Genomic DNA, 21,572 nt, shown 5'->3' with positions numbered 1-21,572 from the left:
TGCCAACAGCTGTGACAGTTTTGTTAGATAAAAAATGATTTTTTTTCTGAGAGTAAATTTAATGTTTAATTATTTGATTTTTTCAGTGTGATACTGAGCTGATTATCCAAAATGACATCTTTTCTCAACCTCTTTTAACCAACTTTGCCATGGTAGGCAATAATAATGGAGCTGACTGTATTGCGGTTTATATGTGGCATTGGAGCGTGGAGTGGTCAGAGAGTCCATTAATAGGATGGGAGAGACTAAAGTCAGCCTTGAGAATGGATACTGATCTTTGTGCCTGAAATAATGAGAGGCTCTGAAATTTCCCTCCGAGTGGCTTTTCTTGAGCAGGCTCCCCTGAAGTTTGTGTAGATTATGAGAGTATGATGTCCTTCCATGATTTGGAGGCCAGATCTCATATCTGTTCTTTCACTGGTCAGCCTTACACTGAGAATCTCTATTCATACTTCATCCTGTCTTAATAAGGAAGGTAACAACTTAGCACCACTAAACATCGTGCCTGACAAACATCATAAATGAAGTTCTGTATAACCATAATACCACTGCATGTGAAATAAATGAAACATGGCATTCGAGAGCATTACTATAAATGTACCAAAAGTATTTACATTGTTTGGGGGCGTAAGGATTTACAAAATTTTCTTTCTCAAGACAAAAATCCCAACAAGACTCGTACTGTGAACCTAGCCTTTCATTCCATGGTCCATGGACAGTGATGTAGAGAAAACTGCCACCTTGTGGTTACAGGCTTGAGCTACAACAGTCTAGGTTGATAAGTTTCACCTTTTCATCTGATAATTAGTTCAATATGCACCTAATGCCATAAAATAGTAAACACAGAATCTTAAATGACGTAATAATTGAGGTAATTCAAAATTTTTTGTTCTTCCTTAGTACTTTGTATTTATACTGTGTATGTATAGTTGTAGATAAGGACGAGGTGTAAGAATTTCATTGTACAGTGAAACTGTCTGTTTCTCTGTGAAAATAACAATACACTCCTGAATCTTTAATCTATGTTTTGCAGGGGACTGTTGACAATAATATGACCTTAATGTAGGAACACTACATGCACTTTGTCATCAACTCAGACCAGCAAAAATAAAACCACCAAACATAAAACATATGTATGTAAAAGCCTTTATTTACAAAAAAAGGTCCAAACTTCTTTGCTGAAAATCTAAATGGTCCACCAAAAATGGGGTGTGTGGTCCAGCTACAGTCTTTCCTTTAACTGTCCTCTTCTAGAATGTCTGGATGCTCGTTCCAGAAACAATCTCCAATTATGTCGGAATAATGAGCTGTAACTTTTCGTCTGCTCCGTGTAAAAGTGATCTCTTTCTCGCCCTCCTTGGGCACCGTGATCTTTTTTGTTGACGTTTCATCAACCTGTAGGACATACATGTACATAACAATTACTGAATGAATGAGATTTAATTCATTCATCGTAATGAAGTTTTGCACCACTGCTTACCTTTTCCCAGATTAAAGTAGTGCCTTTTCTGTGTAGTGGAGATTCATTGTTGTAATTGATATTAAAATCAGAAAACAAAATCTCATTCTTGTCTGCAGACAAAGTGCCCTGAAAGAATATATGGACAGAAATATGAAATATAATAATATAAGGGTGGCAACTGATGAAAGTAAATAGGATGCAAAAACAATGCTGCAAAAATCAATGTAACTCATAATGATCATGCAATCTTACATTTAGCCTCTCCTCTGCCTGTGTTTTAGAGAGTCCACCCTTCTGCACCAGCGTCCAAAAAGCTGTGTTGTACAGGTTGTTGATGTGACCTGTAGATGTACAGATAGAAGCTATACTTCAATATTGAATAATTAGACTCACTACAAACAAGTGTAAGGAACACCCAAACTAAAAATGGTGCATTCAATGTGACGAAAGCTTTACTAATTTTTAAATATTACTATGACTGCTTGTCAGAGAAAAGTGAAGAGAAGAAATAATTAGATAGCCATGTGAAGTTCTAAATTCAAATGACCTCCATAACAGTACTCAGACTGCCATGTAGGATTTGTTCATGTGTTGTTCCTTTATTTTTTCTGGACCTTTTTCACTGACTAAAATAGCATTTTGAGGGCAATGCAGAACAATTCTTTTGGCATTGGTGATCTTAATAAAAGTATGATGGGGTAGGTGCTGATTGTTTGAAAGAACACTGTGCAAAATGAGGATTAATCCTTGTACTTTTAACTTCTTGAAAGAAATATTGTGTATGACATGAAATATTTAGTTACTGACAGATTACTAGCCACACTTTGTCTTTTCCTGATTAACACATTAACCAAAACTTTAATACACCAATTAATCAATTATGAAAATCAATGCTGTCTGGCTGCTTTGATTTGCACCCATGACTAACTCCACTCATACATTTCAGTTCAGCATGCTTGCTAATCAAGCAAAAACAGTAACCGATTTTAGCACAGGTAATCAGGTATTTTACAATTCACTTGGCAGTGGAAACCAAGTGACAATAAATTATGTGTGATCACAGATTTGTACCCTACCGTACTGTACCACAGTGCATGGCGCAAAAATGCCAAAATACATCACACATATAAGCATGCCTTTACACACACACACACTCATACAGGAAAAAACAAAAACTTCATTTACAGTCTGCTTGTCTCCAGCTTAAATAGTCTCTGAGGTTGCGGTTACTAGGATATAAGACCACCCTGCCATCAAATCCAGGAGGGTAAAGCAGCGGCTGTTCTCCAAAATACTCCTTCCAATAAAACACGTAGCTGGAGGAGAACTGAGATGCCACATGGGTCATTAACTTGCTGGGGACAAAGAGAGAGAGAGAAGAATAGTCTCAGTTTTCTCTCCGATTGCCTCAAAACACTGAACACAAATGGAATGCAAAACACACACTTCAGGAATAGAAAACATGTCCATCTCTTCTAATTATACAACGCAGTTAGCAGCTTAAATGACCAAAAAGTGGCACGTCTACTGGTTCAAAGAATCTACAGAAACCTTGACTGCTCACATAATTAAAAAAAAATTTTTTAAATTAATTAATTAATTAATTAATTAAAAATAAATAAATAAAAATTGGGGCAGTCGTGGAGGTTAGGGAACTGGCCCTGTGACTGGAAGATTGCCAGTTCAATCCCCAGCGCCGACAGTCCATGACTGAGGTGTCCTTGAGCAAGACACCTAACCCCCAATTGCTCCCTGGGCACCGTGTGCTCAATGCCCTCTGGTGTGTGTGCGCTCACTAGTGTGTATGTGGTGTTTCACTTCATGAATGGGTTACGCGTTACCCGTTTGTGGGATTTAAAAGTGTCATTTAAACTTAATAACTATTTCCAATGGTATCAGGGAGCTAGGAGAACATTTTCACGCGACTATGCAGGAGAAGTGGGTGTAGAAGTTGCAACACAGCAATATTGGTTAATATTATTTTTTCCCCACCTGCTGGTGCATGGTGACGTAATAAAAATCTGATTTTTTAGAGGCTGTCAAAAGCAATTACAGTTTTAATGGGAGATTATAGGGAAATATTTGAATGACATAATGAACTGTGCTTAATATGACCAGGAACAATAACTAACAAGGTCAGGTTTGACTTCAAGTTGACTTTAACGTAACGGCTCTATTCCCAATCTGTGACTTTTTTTAGGTTGAATACCGGACAGCTTTAGCTAAAGTGATTTGGGTTCAAGTTACCTTGCTCTTCTTCTGAACCAGTTGGTGGATCTTTTGAAGACGAAGCTGAACTCATCACTCTGGCCATATGCTATAGCAATGTCCTCCAGTTCCTCCATGACAGAGCGGGCACTGCGCGACATCAAACCTAAAGCCCTATCATCATTGGGCTTGGAAAGGTTGTGCAGCTCAGCAAACCTCAACAACGACAAACAAAAAAAACATATTGCATCAAATTCTGTAAAGCTGCTACAGATACTCTTATCACATACCTCATCAAATATTGTCCTGCAGATGTTGTGGTCTGATGGAACTTATTTTTAGAAAATATTTTATTTTTTATCCTCGAAGCAAAGTGCTTGTGAAGTGCTGCTGCCACGCCCACGTCAAGAGTGTGACAAGAGTGTGATTACTGTCAGACGGACCAAAAACTCAGGAAAAGCTTATTGACCATCACTGACAACGCGTTCATGCGTGAACCCCCCCAGTCACAGCTTTGAAAACTACAAATTAAATCTATTTATTTCAGGTTACGCAGAAGCATCACTACTGCAGTTCAGGTACAGCCAAGTAGTAGCAAAGCACAGGCGAAGCTGAAGTCAGCTTCTTATTCAGACTTTCCCTTCCACCTTAAATGATGCAGCAGTTGCATTCAATAATGGTACATTCAAAGTAACAGTTGCCCCAGTTAAGGTGGAACGGGAAGATTCTAAGGAAAACTGACGAATACTTGGCCAACTTTAGCCTCTTACGTACAGCACAGCTACGGTAAGAAAGGCAAGGCCGTTCCGGAGCACTTAACAGTTCACAGGACACGCTGAGGTGGCTCATCTTTAACAAATGGTCTTACTTGTGGAAATTTCGCCCATCCAGCCGCACGACAATATAGCAGTTTCGCAAACACGTGTCATCCGTCTCGAAATCCCGCACGTACTCATACTTGCTTTTAGCCATGCCGCTAACGCCAGTCGCGCTGGGCAGAGAGCAGTGGCGCTTGCTCTTCGATAGACTTCCAAACAATGCGGACACCGGTCTCAGCATAGAGTTAGCACACAGAGGAGAAACTCCACGAGCCCTCACTGTTCGGTCTGGAGGACCTGGGACAGGCTGGCCTGCAGATAAGGACAGTTAGCAGAGCTAACCTAACGCCAGCCGGCCTGCTGTCTGTAAGACGCGCCTCCTCACAGTCTTTACTCGCTGGACTCGTCTGGAGACATCCAATGAACTCGCATTACAACACATGTCATTACATCACATGTCTCCTTTAAGGTTTAAGTTGCCGTGAAATCTGCCCAGCTCTGACCAAAACACACGTGGGAGTCTTGTCATCGTATCTGTCCGTCAAAGTGTATCGTGCAAAACACGGCTGTAAAACAATAGTTCCGCTCTGCATTCCTTACATACCCGCTCCTGTTGCTCTCTCTCTCATTTAACACGGTAGTAAATTCAACTCTGAAAACCACTTTTAAATAATTGATTAGATCAATGAAAGAATTAATGAATAAATATTAAATTCTGCTTTTGATATAAGGGAATCACTAAACTGTGCAGGCAGCACTGCTTCAGGACACAAGCTGCCTCTGGGTTTCGTTTTTTTTAACTGCTGTTAAAGGTGAACTCCACTGATTTTCCAAATTTTCTGCATAATTAAACAGTTAAGATGTAAACAAAGTCACGCAGAGTGCTTTGATGTTAAATGCTCCGTTCTAGAGCCAGATTTCTTCATAGCAATGGTGATGGGAACCAGACGTCTATATGGGCGTTTAGAATTAGCAGACGTTCTTTTCCAGACTTACAAACGTGCTTTGTTGTCGATTCAAATACAAATACGTTCAATCCAAATGACCCTTGCGCTCAGACACCGCCGCAAACAAAAACCAGTGATGGTTCATCACCTGGGTGCCAGGACAGAGAAGAGTCTTGATGCATGTCTTCCAAGCATCCTGAAGGATTTTGGATCAAACTGAGCTGTACTTGAAACTTGGAGGCCTCTAGAGACATGTCTAGTTTTGATTACTGCCATTAGAGAGAGAGAGAGGGCAGATCCATGTTTGGCCTTGTAGGCAAGCATCAGTTTAAGCTACAGCTACAGGAAGCCATTAAGAGAGTGCTGCAGCGGGATGTTTAGTGCATATAAAAGCTCCCCAACAGCTCACTCAGTGAAAATTCTTACATGCTTGATGCCTGAGATATTGTTTAACACTAGCTTTGAGATAAGCTTTTGTTCTAAAATGTTTATTTATATATATTTTAATGGATTAATGGTGGAGAGCCAGAAAATAGGATGTTCCAAGCAAATGTGTCCCAAAAAGTAATGTTTTTTTTTTATTTGTCACTATTTTCTCATTATCAACTTCACATTCAAATACTCAGAAGACTTGTAGTTTCTGGTGGTCTTGGATAGAAAATAAAATACTTTTGTAGACATTGCAAGTCCTGGTTCCCATCATCAACACTGTAAATAAGTCTGAGTATGTGTGTTCTCTACAATGAACATTTGTGACATCAGTTTATTCTACATGCATATTAGCTATTAGTAAATCATAGGTTTGCACAAAATTAGTTGAATTTTATGTCTGTTTATACAAAACACATCAGTCTTTTTAGTAATATATTCTGAATTGGTGTGGAAAATGTTGAACTCTCACTGTTTCCAATGGACAAACTGATGGTAAATATAAATAGCGTTGTGTTTTAGCTTGTAGGAGAAATGATTAGGCCACACACGTTTTATAATACATGAAATTAATCTTTAATAGCAAAGTTCAAACTTAAGCAGTAGTGCTCACATCTACATGAGTATAAGAAAACGATAACATGCTCTAAGCGCTGTATAAATATGAGTAGAAAAATGCACCCTAACAAGCACAAACAACAAAGGCAGAAGTGATGATCTTGTGAAAGAGGAGTTCTCACCCTCCTCAGCATCTCCCTTCTTTCACAATCAGGATGTCATTGTTGGTTTGCCTGTGGGCAGACCGTTGGTCAGTAGAGACATGCTTCAGCATTATTTTGACATTTCCTAAGACATTTCCTAATACAGCGAACCTCATTTTATTTAGAATGTGCTCTTATATTGACATGTATGACTATACTTACAGCCTGTGTACACACAGGGCACATTCGTTGGGGTAAGTGATGCCATCGTTCCCACAGACTGGAGAATAATTGAGGGGGCACGCCTGAGTCAGACTCATGTCCCCACATGCAGGCTGTTGAATTCAAACACAGCCCTTTATAGATCACAATGGGACATAATGACATCTGTTTGTTGCTTTAGGACACTGGGTACAAAGCAGTAGTAGAGTAGTAATTTTACATACAGAGTAGCAGTGTAGTAGTATTCATTGCCGAGTAGTAATATATAGTCTCATAAGTAGTAGTATACAATCAGTATTGATTACAAAGTAATGCTATAGTATCAGCATTGATTACAAAGTATTAATATAGTAGTAGTAATGGGTAGACAGCAATCATATAGTTGTAACTGATCATAGAGCAGTAGTATAGTATCAGTATGGGTTACAGAGTAATAGTACAGCAGTTATATTGATTACGGTGTAGTACTGTAGTAATATTGGTTGCAGTAGTAGTATAATCTCATTCCTGTTTCAAAAGTAGTATCAGTACTGCTTACAGAGTAAAAAGTATAGCAGTAATATTGATTACAGAGTAGTAGTATACTATTGGTATTGGTCATGGAGTAAGACTGTAGTGATGGTATTGGGTACAGGTTAATAGTATAGTAGTAATATTGATTGCATATTAGTAGGTAGTATCAGTATTGGTTACAAAGAATAGCATTAATATATAGAATGGTATACATATAATAGTCATAATATTGGTTACTGATATTGGTTAAAGTACTACTTTGTAAATAATATTACTAAATGCTATTACAAAGTAATAGAACAGTAGTAATATTGGTTATAGAGTAGTTACTGTTTCAATATTGTATACAGAGTAGTACTATCAGGATTAGTTATATATTACTAGCAGCCTAAAGTATCAGAATTGGTTACATTGTAGCTACATTGTAGTACAGTATCAGTATAGGTCACAGAATAGTAGTAGAGAATCAGTATTGGATTCAGAGCAGTGTTTGTAATATTAGCAGACATCTCTTACTCTCCGATACAGCCTTGACTTGTCTTCTGCATCTGAAGGAAAAAAAAGTTTAAAAAATGTTTACAGAAACATGTATTCATCAAAACTATTGCCCTGAGAACCCATATCCTAATCAATACCAACCTACCAATCTACTACATAGGCATGCAGACAGATTTATGCTTACATTTGTGTCTCAAATTCATTTGAGTATGCACAACCACTTTCTCCTTCATATCCTAAAGAACACCAGCATTTGGTTTAGGGTGATTGATACTAGCCTAGCATTCATCTGGATCCAGTACAGACTTACCCACAGAAAAGATGAGGAGCAGGCACATCAGTATCACTGTCCCTGTCATGTTGCCAAAAACGTGAAAGCAGGAGATTTAAATATCTTAAGCTCTGACGATGAAGTTCTTCCACTGCTTCTGTGGTCTTGGTGTGTCTCTGCAGTTTCTCTTGCAATATGCTCCCAATATGAGGCAGTGTGTGAAGCTGGTGTTGTGAGTTTGACCTCTTGCAGCAAATTGTTTGCATGTGAAGTGAGAGAGGTGCTGATGTTTTGACACCAGTCCACCCCACCTACCTGGCACCCCTTGCCAGCAACAGTTACCACAGAGCCTCCCTATTGTCCCTCTCTTTATTAAGGGATAAACATTCCGTCTGCCCCAAAAATTGCTGACATCAACCCAAAATACGGTGGGCTACATAATAACCCTAAAAATAGTGTGGGCTTAGGCAACTGATCTCTGCATTCCTGCCACTGTTTATTGACTGTTTGTTGTATAAGACATGATAAATGATGATATATGGGCTCTGTATGTAAGATATATGGTGGAAAATAATCTCCATTTATTAATGAAAGTGCATACAGGTGTGCATACATTGGAACTATAATATAATACTTAAGAATACAATACTTAAATATGTAGATATGTGTATGCAGCTCTTTTTAGCTGTGAGATACAATTTGTATTTTTAATTTTGTCCCATTAGGTTAGCGTAGAATTTTCAGTTCAAAGCAATAAATAACCATAAAACAAAACGCATTGGCCAATTTGTACAGCACTACTATTATATGAGACAGAATTAACCATTTGTCCTTATTTGTATGATGAACATGGGCTTAAGGCCATATATAAATATGTAACTCATATACAAACCCAATTCCATTGAATTTGGGACATTGTGTAAAACATAAAAAAAACAGAATACGACGATTTGCAAATCCTTTTCAACCTATATTCAGTTGAATACACTACAAAGACAAGATATTTAATGTTCAAACGGATAAACTTTATTGTTTTTTGCAAAAATTCACTCATTTTGAATTTGATGCCTGCAACACATTTCAAAGAAGTTGGGACAGGGGCAACAAAAGACTGGGAAAGTTGAGGAATGCTCAAAAAACACCTATTTGGAACATTCCACAGGTGAACAGGGTAAGATGAAAAATTGGTGAGTGTCATGCTTTGGTATAAAGGGAGCATCCCTGAAAGGCTCAGTCGTTCACAAGCAAGGATGGGGCGAGGTTCACCACTCTGTGAACAACTGCGTGAGCAAATAGTCCAACAGTTTAAGAACAACATTTCTCAACGTGCAATTGCAAGGAATTTAGGCATTTCATCATCTACAGTCCATAATATCATCAAAAGTTTCAGAGAATCTGGAGAAATCTCTGCAAGTTCAAAAGCCAGCATCTCTGATGGTGTGGGGGTGTGTTAGTGCCCATGGCATGGGTAACTTGCACATCTGTGAAGGCACCATTAATGCTGAAAAGTACATACAGGTTTTGGAGCAACATATGCTGCCATCCAAGCAACGTCTTTTCAGGGACATCCCTGCTTATTTCAGCAAGACAATGCCAAGCCACATTCTACACGTGTTACAAATCTCTGCAAGAAAGCGGCAAGGCAGAAAACCAACATTGAATGCCCGTGACCTTCGATCCCTCAGGCGGCACTGCATTAAAAACCGACATCATTCTGTAATGGATATTACCACATGGGCTCAGGAACACTTCAGAAAACCACTGTCAGTGAACACAGTTCGTCGCTCCATCTACAAGTGCAAGTTAAAACTCTGCCATGCAAAGCGAAAGCCAGATATCAACAACACCCAGAAACGCCGCCGGCTTCTCTGGGCCTGAGCTCATCTGAGATTGACTGACGCAAAGTGGAAAAGTGTCCTGTGGTCTGACGAGTCCACATTGTTTTTGGAAATCATGGACGTAGTGTCCTCCGGGCCAAAGAGGAAAAGGACTGTCCGGATTGTTATCAGCGCAAAGTTCAAAAGCCAGCATCTCTGATGGTATGGGGGTGTGTTAATGCCCATGGCATGGGTAACTTGCACATCTGTGAAGGCACCATTAATGCTGAAAGGTACATACAGGTTTTGGAGCAACATATGCTGCCATCCAAGCAACGTCTTTTTCAGGGACGTACAATTTCCACTTATTCGCAGAGTGTAAAATATTAACAAACAAACAAATCGCTGTTGCCTGAAGAAAACTCCTCTTTTTTATGTTTTTCAGTTGAAAGAAATGACCAAAAATGACCTGGAAAAAGTCTGGTTCCATTGACTTACATTAAAAGTATTTTTTTCCCTTCTCCTGTAAAGTTATTTTGGAGATTTGAGGTTTCTCAATGTGCAATTGCAAGGAATTTAGGGGTTTCATCATCTACAGTCCATAATATCATCAAATGTTTCAGAGAATCTGGAGAAATCTCTGCAAGTTCAAAAGCCAGCATCTCTGATGGTATGGGGGTGTATTAGTGCCCATGGCATGGGTAACTTGCACATCTGTAAAGGCACCATTGATGCTGAAAAGTACATACAGGTTTTGGAGCAACATATGCTGCAATCCAAGCAACGTCTTTTCAGGGACATTGAAAATGTGTGGCGCATTATGAAGCGCAAAATACAACAACGGAGACCCCGGACTGTTGAGCAACTGAAGTTGTACATCAAGCAAGAATGGGAAAGAATTCCACCTACAAAGCTTCAACAATTAGTGTCCTCAGTTCCCAAACGCTTATTGAGTGTTGTTAAAAGGAAAGGTGATGTAACACAGTGGTAAACATGCCCCTGTCCCAACTTCTTTGGAACGTGTTACAGGCATCACATTCAAAATGAGTGAATATTTGCAAAAAACAATAAAGTTTATCTGTTTGAACATTAAATATCTTGTCTTTGTAGTGTATTCAACTGAATATAGATTGAAAAGGATTTGCAAATCACTGTATTCTGTTTCTATTTATGCTTTACACAACGTCCCAACTTCATTGGAATTGGGGTTCTATCTATCTATCTATCTATCTATCTAGCTAGCTAGCTAGCTAGCTATCTAGCTGACGTTCCTGTAATGCTGTGTTTGAATGACAGGGGCTGCGTCCAATATCACATACTAGTGTACTATTCGCTCTGCGCTGTAGGACTGAACATTATTTAGTGTGTCAGTGTGTGAGGTGTTGGACGCAGCCAGAGCGCGCGAGCTCCTTCTCGGCTTCCGTAGGGCATCGCGCTGTGAGGAAAAGAGCTGCATGTCAAACCTGGCTGAGAGCACGTAGCCTTCAGACCAGCTGCTGGACTGACGGAGTGGACTAAAGCAGTCATGTTTCAGATCCGACAGGCGCTCCGGAGAGCCACGCTCCACACCCACAGCATCGTCTGTGCGAGGAGCGCTCAAAAGGTCAGTTCTGATGAAGAGGGAGGTTATTTAGACCTGAGCGAGCTTTGGCTGGAAGTCACTTCAGGATGAAAGCAACAGGCAGATCGCAGACAGACTCCTGCCTGGCTGCGTTCCTGTGGGCGCTCTTCCGCCTTTTATTGCACCACGGCGAAACTTTTCATGGCTAAAAGCCCAAACAGACGCGTTGGTGAGGGAGAGTGGGGTGCAGTTCGCCCCCATTGTTAAACTAATAGGAGGCTTTGGCCGTAACAACAACAACAGCACACCACACTGGAGTGCATCATCTAGTTAACTACAGCACTGCGTTTATCAAATCATTCCCTGAGCTTACGATAGAATTTCCTGAAAGCATTCCTGAATTTCCTGAAAGCATTCCTGAAGTTCCTGAAGTCTTTGACATATTTACATATATAATGATTTGAAATAGTAGCGTTTTGATAAATGTTTCTGCACTAATCACAAGGCTACATCAGTTTGATCTTTGTATTGCTGTGGAGCAATGCCAGAAGGCCTCTCTGGTTTCACGGTGTCCAGAGAGACAGAGAGCTGCTGTGGTTTATAATTAACACGAGCCCGCACATTCAGGGCTTTGATATGTGGTGCCCAGTCCAAGTGTACTTTACTCAGGACACCAAGGACAAAGTGAACTAAACGTGTCCTGTTATTCTTCACCCAAGTTGTTTTTTCTTTGTTAGTCAGTTCATAAATGATCATATGTGTTTTTCAGTCAGTCACTTAATAGCTAATTATATTAATGTAATTGAAGTATTTATTTTATTGATACAAGGCCATATGCTTCTGCAGGTCTGGAAAGTAAATAAAGATTGTAATGTAATTGAAGAAGCACTTTTTTCCCACATTGGAAGAAGCAGGGAAGCTCCAGAAAAGTTTTTGCAGAAGTATAAATATTCAGAAATCAAAGAGTTGTATGCAAAAATTTGTGCACACCTGGACCATTTGCATATCAGAAAAAAAAATGTGTCAGTGCAACATTTATGACATATTTTATATTTTACATATCGCCTTTGTCAGAAGAAAACCTCATATCTCCAAAATAACTTTACAGGAGAAGGGAAAAAAATACGTTTAATGTAAGTCAATGGAACCAGACTTTTCCAGATCATTTTGGGTCATTTCTTTCAACTGAAAAACATAAAAAAGAGGTTTTCGTCCCACAACAGCGATTGGTTTGTTTGTTAATATTTTCACAGTTATTATCACAGTCCATGTTGTCTCTTGCTGTAGTACAGTTAGTCATCTTCACAGATAACAAGAACTCAAAAATAACTCAAATTACTGGAACAAAGGTCTTGAAATTTCTTCATGAGGGAATATCCCTGCAAGTCAAACATTGGCAGTAGACATAAGCTGTGTAACTCCAGTGCTCACCCCTTGGTGTCAGTGATGTTCTTCTATTTTCTCTCCAGCAACCCAAGGCCTTCGTCTCGACTGGGCCGCAGCAGCAGAGTGGAATGTTCTATGAGTTCCGCACCTACTGCATCCATCCCCACCTGAACTCTGCGTTCCTCAAACTGACCAGTGAGAAGATCGACCTGCGCACTGCACACTCTGAGCTGCTGGGGTACTGGAGTGTGGAGTATGGAGGTCTCAGTCAGGTTTTCCACATCTGGAAGTATGGTGAGAGTTTTGTGTGTAGCTCGTAGAATTTGTGGAATTTTAAATGAAGGCTCGAGAGTAAAATTTCCCAGAGCACTCCACCAGAACCAGTGTTTTTGTAAATTAGAAACGGTAAAACTTTGTGCTGGGCTTATAACCTACTCTGTAGGACCCCATTCTAATTAGTGATCTAATCCAGAGACCCCATTCTAATTTGTGAATCCTGCCTCTTTAAGGTGGAGAGATTGGTGAAACAGGTCCTCAGTTGTGAATATACAGCTTGTATAATCTTTAAAGAAAAGCTTTGTCAATAGAAAGGGACCCTCTGGAGTAGAAGCACATGAGTTTAAGGTCACCATACCCAGTGCCAAGTGTCAGCTAGAGGAGTATAAAGCCCCAGCATTGGGGTGTGGAGCAATGGAACTGGATTCCATGGGTTGATGGTGCTCCATCCACCCCCTTTTGCACGTTGTAATAATGTTTGGGATCCTGAAATAATCATCCAACATCAGTACCTGACCTCAGTAATGCTCTAATGCTTTTGTGGCTGAATGCAATCAGATCCTAACGGCAATGTTCCAACATGCAATTTAGTAGAGTAGAAACTGTTAATGCAGTGTAAGGAGGGAGGACTCCCTAATAATGTTCAGTGTAATATTCAGTGTTTCTTTATTGCAGAATTGAACACAAACTTTTGGATGCACAGTGCTGCTTGATACTTTGTAAACCCTTCATCATTATTTGAATGTCTGCGTAAGGTTGACCTAAAATAAATTAGATCTTCATTTAAGTCGTAATAGATTAACACAACGCAGTAAAACAAATAAGACAAGGGCTTTTGGCTGTCAGAAGTATGTGAACCTCTATAACGATCAGTTTGGTACAGGTGATAATTGTGTCTGGAGATTCAAAGAATTGGCTAACAGGGTTGTGTGTGTGTGTGTGTGTGTGTGTGTGTGTCTGAGCCTGCCCTATTTAAAATATTAACCTGAGGCTTCACCATTAAAGACTGTTTTTTACCACACACATTTGTTAACACATGTCATGTCTCAGTCAAATGACATTACTGAGGACCCTTAGAAAAAACATTTGCTAGGCTAAAAGAGGTTCCAAAACAATTTCTAAAAAGTGTAGACTTGCTCAGATAGTGTAGAGATGCAGGAAGTTCACCACCATTGTTTACTTTCCCAGGAGTGGTCAACATAAAATCACTCCAACTGTAAGGCATATAATATACTGGGAAATCAACAAGAACTCCAGGATAACATCTTAGGATCTGCAGGCCTCTCCTACACAGGCTAATGTCAGTGTTCATCAGTCCACACTCAGGCAAACGCTGAGCGAGGATAGTATCTATCAATAAAAGCATGGAGACATCCATTGCTCTATAAATTCTGGATTGTATTAAGAAGCTCTACAGGAGAATGTTATGGCATCTGTCATTGAACTGTACCTCAACAAAAGGTGTGTCCTGCACAAAGAAAGCAGCCCTAAAAGCACCAGTTAGTCTGCAAAGAATGTCTGGAGCATAAGAAATATTATATTTTGAATGGCTGTTAAAGTCCAGACCTCAATCCAATAGAAATGTTCTGGCAGGACCTTTCATGCAAGAATGCCCACTAACATAAGAGCTAAAAAAAGAAAAAAAATCTTGGTGTTGTGATAGACGCTGATCTGTCCTTCGACGCAGATATAACTAATATTAGTAGAACAGCCTTCCTGCATCTTCGCAATATTGCTAAATTAATAAATGCATTATCTCTACAGGACGCAGAAAAGTCAGTTCATGCATTTATTACGTCAAGACTAGATTACTGTATTGCCCTGCTGTCTGGATGTCCCAGCAAAAGCCTTCACAAGCTTCAGCTAGTGCAGAACGCTGCAGCCAGAGTCCTCACAAGAACCAGAAAGTTTGACCATATTAGCCCAGTTTTATCAGCCCTGCACTGGTTACCAGTTAAATTTTGCATTGATTATGAAATTCTATCACTGACCAATAGAGCTCTAAACAGACACGCACCTCAGTACCTGAGTGAACTTCTCTCCCACTATGAACCATCGCGCCTACTTAGATCACAAGGCGCTGGCTTACTACTGGTACCTAGAATTAATAAAGCTACATCAGCTGGGAGAGCTTTCTCATACAAAGCCCCCCAACTCTGGAATAATCTTCCTGTTAATGTTCGGGTCTCAGGCACAGCCTCAGTTTTTAAGTCTAGACTAAAAACTTACTTGTATAGTCAAGCCTTTGGTGATTAGTCTTCTCACCAGTCTTCTGGACCGGCTTGACAACCACTGAGCTTCTTGCTTTACAACGCTGTGCAGTCCTCACCTTCAGATCTTTTCTTTTCCCACTTTACTATAATACTTCATACTAATAATGTTTGCTATCTGGTGTTGACCGTAGGAGGATGAGTTCCCCTTCTGAGTCTTGGTTCCTCTCAAGGTTTCTTCCTCTTTAGGGAGTTTTTCTTTGCTGCTGTCGCTGCTGGCTTGCTCATGGGGGCTTGGACCCGGATTTTCTTTTCTTTTCTTTCTGTAATACTGATTGTTATTTAAAGCTGCTTTGTGACATCTGTTGTGAAAAGTGCTATATAAATAAATTTTGCTTTTGCTTTTGCTAAAACAATTCTGAAAGAAAGGAGTCCTCCAGAGGCGTTACAGGAGCTGTTTGGTTGAAGTCAGTGCTGCTCATAGGGGTCACACCAATTACTGAGTGCAGAGGTTCACATACTTTTGCCAACAAAGACATTTATTATTGATTTCACTTTTTTTTTTTTAATTTTTGAAAAACTGTATAATTTTGCATTATTTGTGTTTCTAGGTTCTCTTTATTCATTTTTCTGAATGAAATGAAGACCTTGTCATATGATATTTATGTAGAAATTTACATAATGACTGGAAGGTTCATGAACATGGAAGCAGCACTGTATAGTGTATGTCTTATAATGAGCATGTAAGTATATAATGCTTTGATATTGCTAATTCTGCTTCAGTGCATTGCATTACAATGCGTGTGACATTAATATTTTCAATTATTTCATTATGGCAAGTTCCAATAATAATTCTAATTTTAATGTAAAGAGAATCTTTCTAAAGTATTCATCTTGCATTTTTAGACAGTTACGATCAGCGGGCAGCAGTGCGAGCAGCTCTGGCTCAGGACCCCAGCTGGATGGAGCAGTACATCTCTAAAGCCATGCCTATGCTGAGCTCTCAGGACAATGAGGTCACATACCTGGTGCCATGGAGCACACTCCAAAAACCACCTAAAGAGGGAGGTGAGATATGATGATATGTTACTATTACTGTGCTAAATTACATCATCATATTCTTTTATTTCCTTCTGAGTTCCGAACACCTGACCTTTAAAGACAGACTTAGTCCTGAGAAATGCAGCCAATACTGGATCCTTTTTGGATTTAGGCTTTAATATGATGTTGGCCTACCCTTTGCAGCTATAACAGCTTCAGCTCTTCAGGGAAGACTTTCACAAGGTTTAGGAGTGTGCTTATGGGAATTTTTGATCATTTGACTTTTGACCCTCTTTTTGATGCTTTGATGCTGGAAATGCGAGAAGGCCTGGCTCGCAGTCTCCACTCTAATTCACCCCAAAGGTGTTCTATCGGGTTGAGATCAGGACTTGCTCATCCATGTCTTATGTGCGCTGCTTTGTGCACTGGTGCACAGTCATGTTGGAACAGGAAGGGGTCCGTCCCCAAACTGTTTCCACAAAGTTGGGAGCATGAGATTGTTCATAATCTCTTGGTCTGCTGAAGCATTAAAAGTTCCTTTCACTGGAACTAGGGGGTCGAGCCCAACTCCATAATCCCCCCTCCACCAAACTTTACAGTTGGCACAATGCAGTCAGACAAGTACCATTCTCCTGGCAACCACCAAACCCAGACTCATCCATGAGATTACCAGATGGAGAAGCATGACTCGTCACTCCAGAGAACACGTCTCCACCGCTCTAGAGTCCATTGGCGGCGCTTTACACCACTGCATTTGACACTTTGCATTACGCTTGGTGATATAAGGCTTGGGTGCAGCTGCTCGGCCATGTAAACCCATTCCATATAGCTCTCTAGGCTGTTCTTGAGCTAATCTGAAGGCCACATGAAGTTTGGAGGTCTGTAGTGATTGACTCTGCAGAAAGTTGGCAACCTCTGTACACTACGCGCCTCAGCATCCGCTGACCCTGCTCTCTCATTTTATTGGCCTATCACTTCGTGGTTGAATTGCTGTCATTCCCAGTCGCTTCCACTTTGTTATAATACCTCTGACAGTTCACTGTGGAATATTTAGTAGTGAGGAAATTTCAAGACTGGACTTGTTGCACATTTTTTAATTAATGAAATAGAAATTCTCTGAAATGATTTGTTACGTTAATGTTTGTAAACATAGGGAAAGTTTTGCTTGCTTTCTCTCCTGTAAGTTACCATTTTGGAGATACTTGTCTTTTTGTCAGCGATGAAACGGCACACATTCACACTGTGTGGTGTGATGTTGTTAGCTGTGCATTTCTTCCTGTGGTGATTGAGTAGTTTGAGCACGACAGCATACTTTTAAGTGCTCATTTTAATTTAAACACTCCAACTAACAAAATATATATATTTTTTATTTTGAAGCACTTTAGAGCCTTTTGAAATTTAAAGTATTTTCCAGTGAAGAAATATGGATTGATATTGGCAGATAGCTTCAGGTGGTAACGTCAGTCTGAGTATCAGTACACGTCTCAGTATCGGCAAAGAAAAAGTGGTATCTCTACCATTCAGGGCCATACTTTCTCCATTTATAGAGAGCCTGTAAACAACATGAAGAAATTGTGTACAGTAACTACATAAACTGTATATTAACAAGTTGCTGATTTGGTAGCAGTCCATTATGCCAGTATCATTATGTATCATGATGATTAGTTTTTCTGACATTCAATAAGTTTGAACAGAGAAAACAAGAACCAGTAGTGGCTTGTTTAAAAAAATACTGTCAAAAATTATAAATGCAGATTTTAAAAAAAGGTTTTACATTCTGCACTGCCCTAAATCCAATTAAACACCACTAATTATGCTCAGTTTTTGTAAGATAAGCAATATTCTTTCACTCCCCTTAGACCACAGGCTTATTATTAATTTATGAATTTTTCTAATTTAACTTAAAGAGCCCATATCATGGAATAGCAAATTTTCCTTACTTTTTGATAGTTTTACATATTATTTCTTTTGAAGTGACAGTGTTTAAACATTCATTCTCCAGTCCATACAATTTGTATATTAAAACTTAGCCACAAACACTGGCAATCTGGCAAATCTTCAAAATGATAACTTTACAGGAGAAGGAAAGAACATTCTTTACTTTTATTGTTTACTTTTTTCCAAATCATTTTGGGCAATTTCTTTTGGTCCATTCATCATGAAATTTACACACAATGTAAAGGGTAAAGGGCATTTTTTAAATGACCTCACAAGCCGAAAAACAACAGAAATGGAGATAGAAGGTTTTCTGACAGCAGTGATTGTTATTAGATTATTAACGTGAAACTAGTAGGCAAGTTATTTACTTGATAGAGTGAAAAACTGAAGTGTGGGTTCTTGCAATGTATTAAGTACCAGTGATGCTGATGATATGCTCAGAAATAGCTTTTTATCACAAAAATGTAACACAATAATGATAGTGCTGGGTAATGTTGACACGTTGGTATTATACATTTTTATGTGTTGTATAGCCAAGTTTGAATTGTATTTGTGATCTAACCCAAACTGAGTCTGCACCACAGCATGGGTGTGAGTATGTATAACATTGAAACGCTTTGTTGAAGGAAATATTGTGGAGTATGTAAATGTGTGTGCGTCTGAGAAAGAGAGAGATATGGAGGGAGAGAGGATAAAATGAGAGACAATGTTTGGGTGTCTGGTCAGTGTATCAGAGCTTTTCATGTAGAGTATGAATGGGTGGGATTAGGGTTAGTCTCGTAAACAGTCTGCTTGTCTGTGCTGGTGGTGTTTGTGTGTACTGTGACCCCACACTGGAATGGGGTCAGCAGTGTTCGAACTGGGCATTATAGTGTGCTGCATAGAGAGTTTCACGCTGTGTCATATTGACAGAAATAAGCGTCAGACTATCAGATCCAGCAGGTTATCGCTGTCTCTGACTGAGAGGGAGGAAACATGAGGGAAATACTTGTTTACCAAAAACTCAGCTGACCTATTCAGAATCTGAATTCTGAACTACTGAAACTGTACTAAAGCACTGTGGATTTCCCCAGGTGTGTATGAGCTGGTGACATTCCAGATGAAGCCAGGGGGTCCAGCTGTTTGGGCCGAGTCTTTCCACGCTGCAGTCAACACCCATGCAGCACCAGGATATGCCCACCCAGTGGGTGTCTTCCACTCTGAGTTTGGACAACTCAATAGAGGTAGGTGTCACATAGGGTTGCGAGACTGCAGTATATTGCTGTGTATTATGATATACTATTGAATGTTCAGCATAATTCAACTGTTGGGATGATAACAATGTCATCCAGAGTGATTTGGCATGAAATGGAGACAGTATTGCAATGTCAGGGCAAATATAGCCATTTTATTACTATTTGAAACTACCACTGAAGCTACATGTGAATTTTTGTGTGTAATGGTTTTAATGGTAAAATAGTGATACATTTGCAAATGCCATTTTTTTTGGAGTGGGACTATTTTTATTTACTTTATTCTGTTTATTATCTGCACAAGAATGTACAGTAAATACGAACAAAAATGTATCTTTTGTGTGCTGCAGTGCATGTTCTGTGGTGGTATGAGAGTGCAGACCATCGTGCATCTATAAGACACAGAGCTCATACTGACGGCAGGGTAGTGGCTGCAGGTAAAACCTTTCTTCATCATCATCTCACTTACTGTTCTACCATATTGGAAAACACTGCTGCCCTTCATGTGGTAGACAAGGGTTTGTGTTCCATCCCATTACATATTGCCATTAGCTGACAATTTTTTTTGTTACCACCAATTATCAAAAAGCATAAAAGTGGATTTTAAAGAGAAACCTTTCCTTTTCTGTTATTTTAAAGTGCTGTTTTGTCTTTCAGTGTTTCGATTATCTTCCTCTGTAAAGTGTTTTAAAAATTTCTAACTAAAATGAAATGCTATGCAGTCGTATGAAAAAGACTGAACAGGATTGAAGGGGGAACAGGGAACAAACTTAAATGTGGCATTTTCTGCAAACTTGAGTGCACAGTTTCTATTTATTTGTCAAGTTCAACATATCAGAAAAAATAGAATATTTTTTACAATTTGTGTTTTTTCTTTTTTTTCTTCAATATGATAATTTCAGAAATTATCAAAGCATATTAGTTGGTTATTAAAATGTGCAGAAGTGTGTTCTCTGTAGAGGAAGTAAACTTACTTTCAGAAAATCAACAAAATGGCCAAACTTTTGCATATGACTGCATAGATGAAGATTATGAATAAGATGTTATAAATTGTTCTCGTAACTGTGTTCTTGTGTTGTCTCTACAGTGCGGCAGAGTGTTGCATACCTGGATTCTCAGAAAAACAAGCTCATGTTTCCTTGCTCATTCTCACCCCTGAAGTAAATGGGTAGAATTGCATGTAGAACATTGGACAAACTTACTCCAGACGTGTGCTGATCAACAAAAAGCTCTTTCATTTTAAAATGAATGTGTATGCTGGACAGCTTACTCTGAGGTGTGGCCTGGACTAAGACCAGGGCTTACTTCAATGACTAGTTTGCTTATGTCTGAGTGAAGCGTATCTTTAGTAGTGAAGGATGTATTGGCGTCTGATATCTTGTACCACCAGTATGTGACATTTTTTTACCAATATGTTCTTTGCAGCTTTGTGGCATTTAATAGCATTAAGAATCCTGAGTATTGCCACTGTCCTACCTTTAACCAGCTATGCACCTGTTCTATCTCACTAATTGCACTTGGGCAGTTATATTGGTATTTGAGTTACTCCTTCAACACTTACCTCAAGCCTTACTTCAGCAGGCATGTTTACGAATAGCTGTAGCCATTTCTTTCATGTAAGCATGGTCTAATGCACTTGCCAGGTTTAAATCTGTATTGATCATGTATGGATTTAAAAATTAAATTGTAATTATATAAAAAAGTAATTGATTGATTTTTTTTTTTTTTTTTTTTTTTTTAATCTGTCATGTTGTCAGATGTGAGAGTAAAGAATGTAAAGAATGTAGGGTCAGGCCGTAACAGAGAATGGGAGTGGGCTCTCTCCCCAGGCCTGCTACATTGCAAAATTTGGAATTGTACTACAGAAACATGTATTGAAGATCATCACACATAACATTTTCCTTCTGCACCTTAATGTATGAGTATGAGAGTAAAATGCAGTATTAGGAAAAGTCTCTGAGCTAGCTGAGCATTTTCTCCTATGATAGGTGGGGTTGGTAGGAGAGTGAGCTGAAACATGATGTTACTAGTTTATAGTATTG

General features: G+C 39.3%; 3 protein-coding genes across 3 annotated transcripts; 1 reads left to right on the top strand and 2 right to left on the bottom strand.

Moving 5' to 3' along the window:
• Nucleotides 1–1,130: 1,130 nt before the first annotated feature.
• Nucleotides 1,131–5,041, bottom strand: thg1l (tRNA-histidine guanylyltransferase 1-like). Its single transcript, XM_017722504.1, has 6 exons — nucleotides 4,539–5,041; nucleotides 3,710–3,886; nucleotides 2,648–2,817; nucleotides 1,715–1,803; nucleotides 1,481–1,588; nucleotides 1,131–1,395 (listed from the first exon to the last, which is right to left on the bottom strand). Exons 1-6 carry the CDS (start codon nucleotides 4,727–4,729, stop codon nucleotides 1,237–1,239), a joined length of 894 nt encoding a protein of 297 aa, XP_017577993.1. The 5' UTR covers nucleotides 4,730–5,041; the 3' UTR covers nucleotides 1,131–1,236.
• A 1,434-nt stretch (nucleotides 5,042–6,475) lies between these two features.
• On the bottom strand, nucleotides 6,476–8,307 carry LOC108442465 (probable pancreatic secretory proteinase inhibitor). The gene is made up of 4 exons (XM_017722506.1): nucleotides 8,109–8,307; nucleotides 7,817–7,848; nucleotides 6,788–6,900; nucleotides 6,476–6,655 (listed from the first exon to the last, which is right to left on the bottom strand). The coding sequence occupies exons 1-4, from the start codon at nucleotides 8,155–8,157 to the stop codon at nucleotides 6,610–6,612; spliced, it is 240 nt and encodes a 79-aa protein (XP_017577995.1). The 5' UTR covers nucleotides 8,158–8,307; the 3' UTR covers nucleotides 6,476–6,609.
• A 2,974-nt stretch (nucleotides 8,308–11,281) lies between these two features.
• Nucleotides 11,282–21,232, top strand: nipsnap3a (nipsnap homolog 3A (C. elegans)). Its single transcript, XM_017722527.2, has 6 exons — nucleotides 11,282–11,489; nucleotides 12,917–13,127; nucleotides 16,226–16,387; nucleotides 19,372–19,521; nucleotides 19,881–19,967; nucleotides 20,618–21,232. Exons 1-6 carry the CDS (start codon nucleotides 11,412–11,414, stop codon nucleotides 20,692–20,694), a joined length of 765 nt encoding a protein of 254 aa, XP_017578016.1. The 5' UTR covers nucleotides 11,282–11,411; the 3' UTR covers nucleotides 20,695–21,232.
• The last annotated feature ends 340 nt before the right edge of the window (nucleotides 21,233–21,572 follow it).

The sequence above is a fragment of the Pygocentrus nattereri genome, chromosome 11 (assembly GCF_015220715.1).
Source record: "Pygocentrus nattereri isolate fPygNat1 chromosome 11, fPygNat1.pri, whole genome shotgun sequence".
NCBI lineage: Eukaryota > Metazoa > Chordata > Actinopteri > Characiformes > Serrasalmidae > Pygocentrus > Pygocentrus nattereri.
Note: the sequence above shows the minus strand (reverse complement) of the source record. Positions and strands in the feature narration are given on the sequence as shown.

Coding starts and splice junctions, on each gene's coding strand:
- thg1l (XM_017722504.1), bottom strand. CDS start 4,729: ATGCTGAGACCGGTGTCCGCATTGTTTGGAAGTCTATCGAAGAGCAAG. Junction 1,804..2,647: donor AAGCTGGAGACAAGCAGACT/GTAAATGAAGTT, acceptor GTACATCTACAG/GTCACATCAACAACCTGTAC. Junction 1,396..1,480: donor CTACTTTAATCTGGGAAAAG/GTAAGCAGTGGT, acceptor TATGTCCTACAG/GTTGATGAAACGTCAACAAA.
- LOC108442465 (XM_017722506.1), bottom strand. CDS start 8,157: ATGACAGGGACAGTGATACTGATGTGCCTGCTCCTCATCTTTTCTGTG. Junction 7,849..8,108: donor GCTCCTCATCTTTTCTGTGG/GTAAGTCTGTAC, acceptor TTTTTCCTTCAG/ATGCAGAAGACAAGTCAAGG. Junction 6,901..7,816: donor AGTCAAGGCTGTATCGGAGA/GTAAGAGATGTC, acceptor TGAATTCAACAG/CCTGCATGTGGGGACATGAG.
- nipsnap3a (XM_017722527.2), top strand. CDS start 11,412: ATGTTTCAGATCCGACAGGCGCTCCGGAGAGCCACGCTCCACACCCAC. Junction 11,490..12,916: donor GTGCGAGGAGCGCTCAAAAG/GTCAGTTCTGAT, acceptor TTTTCTCTCCAG/CAACCCAAGGCCTTCGTCTC. Junction 19,968..20,617: donor CGGCAGGGTAGTGGCTGCAG/GTAAAACCTTTC, acceptor TTGTCTCTACAG/TGCGGCAGAGTGTTGCATAC.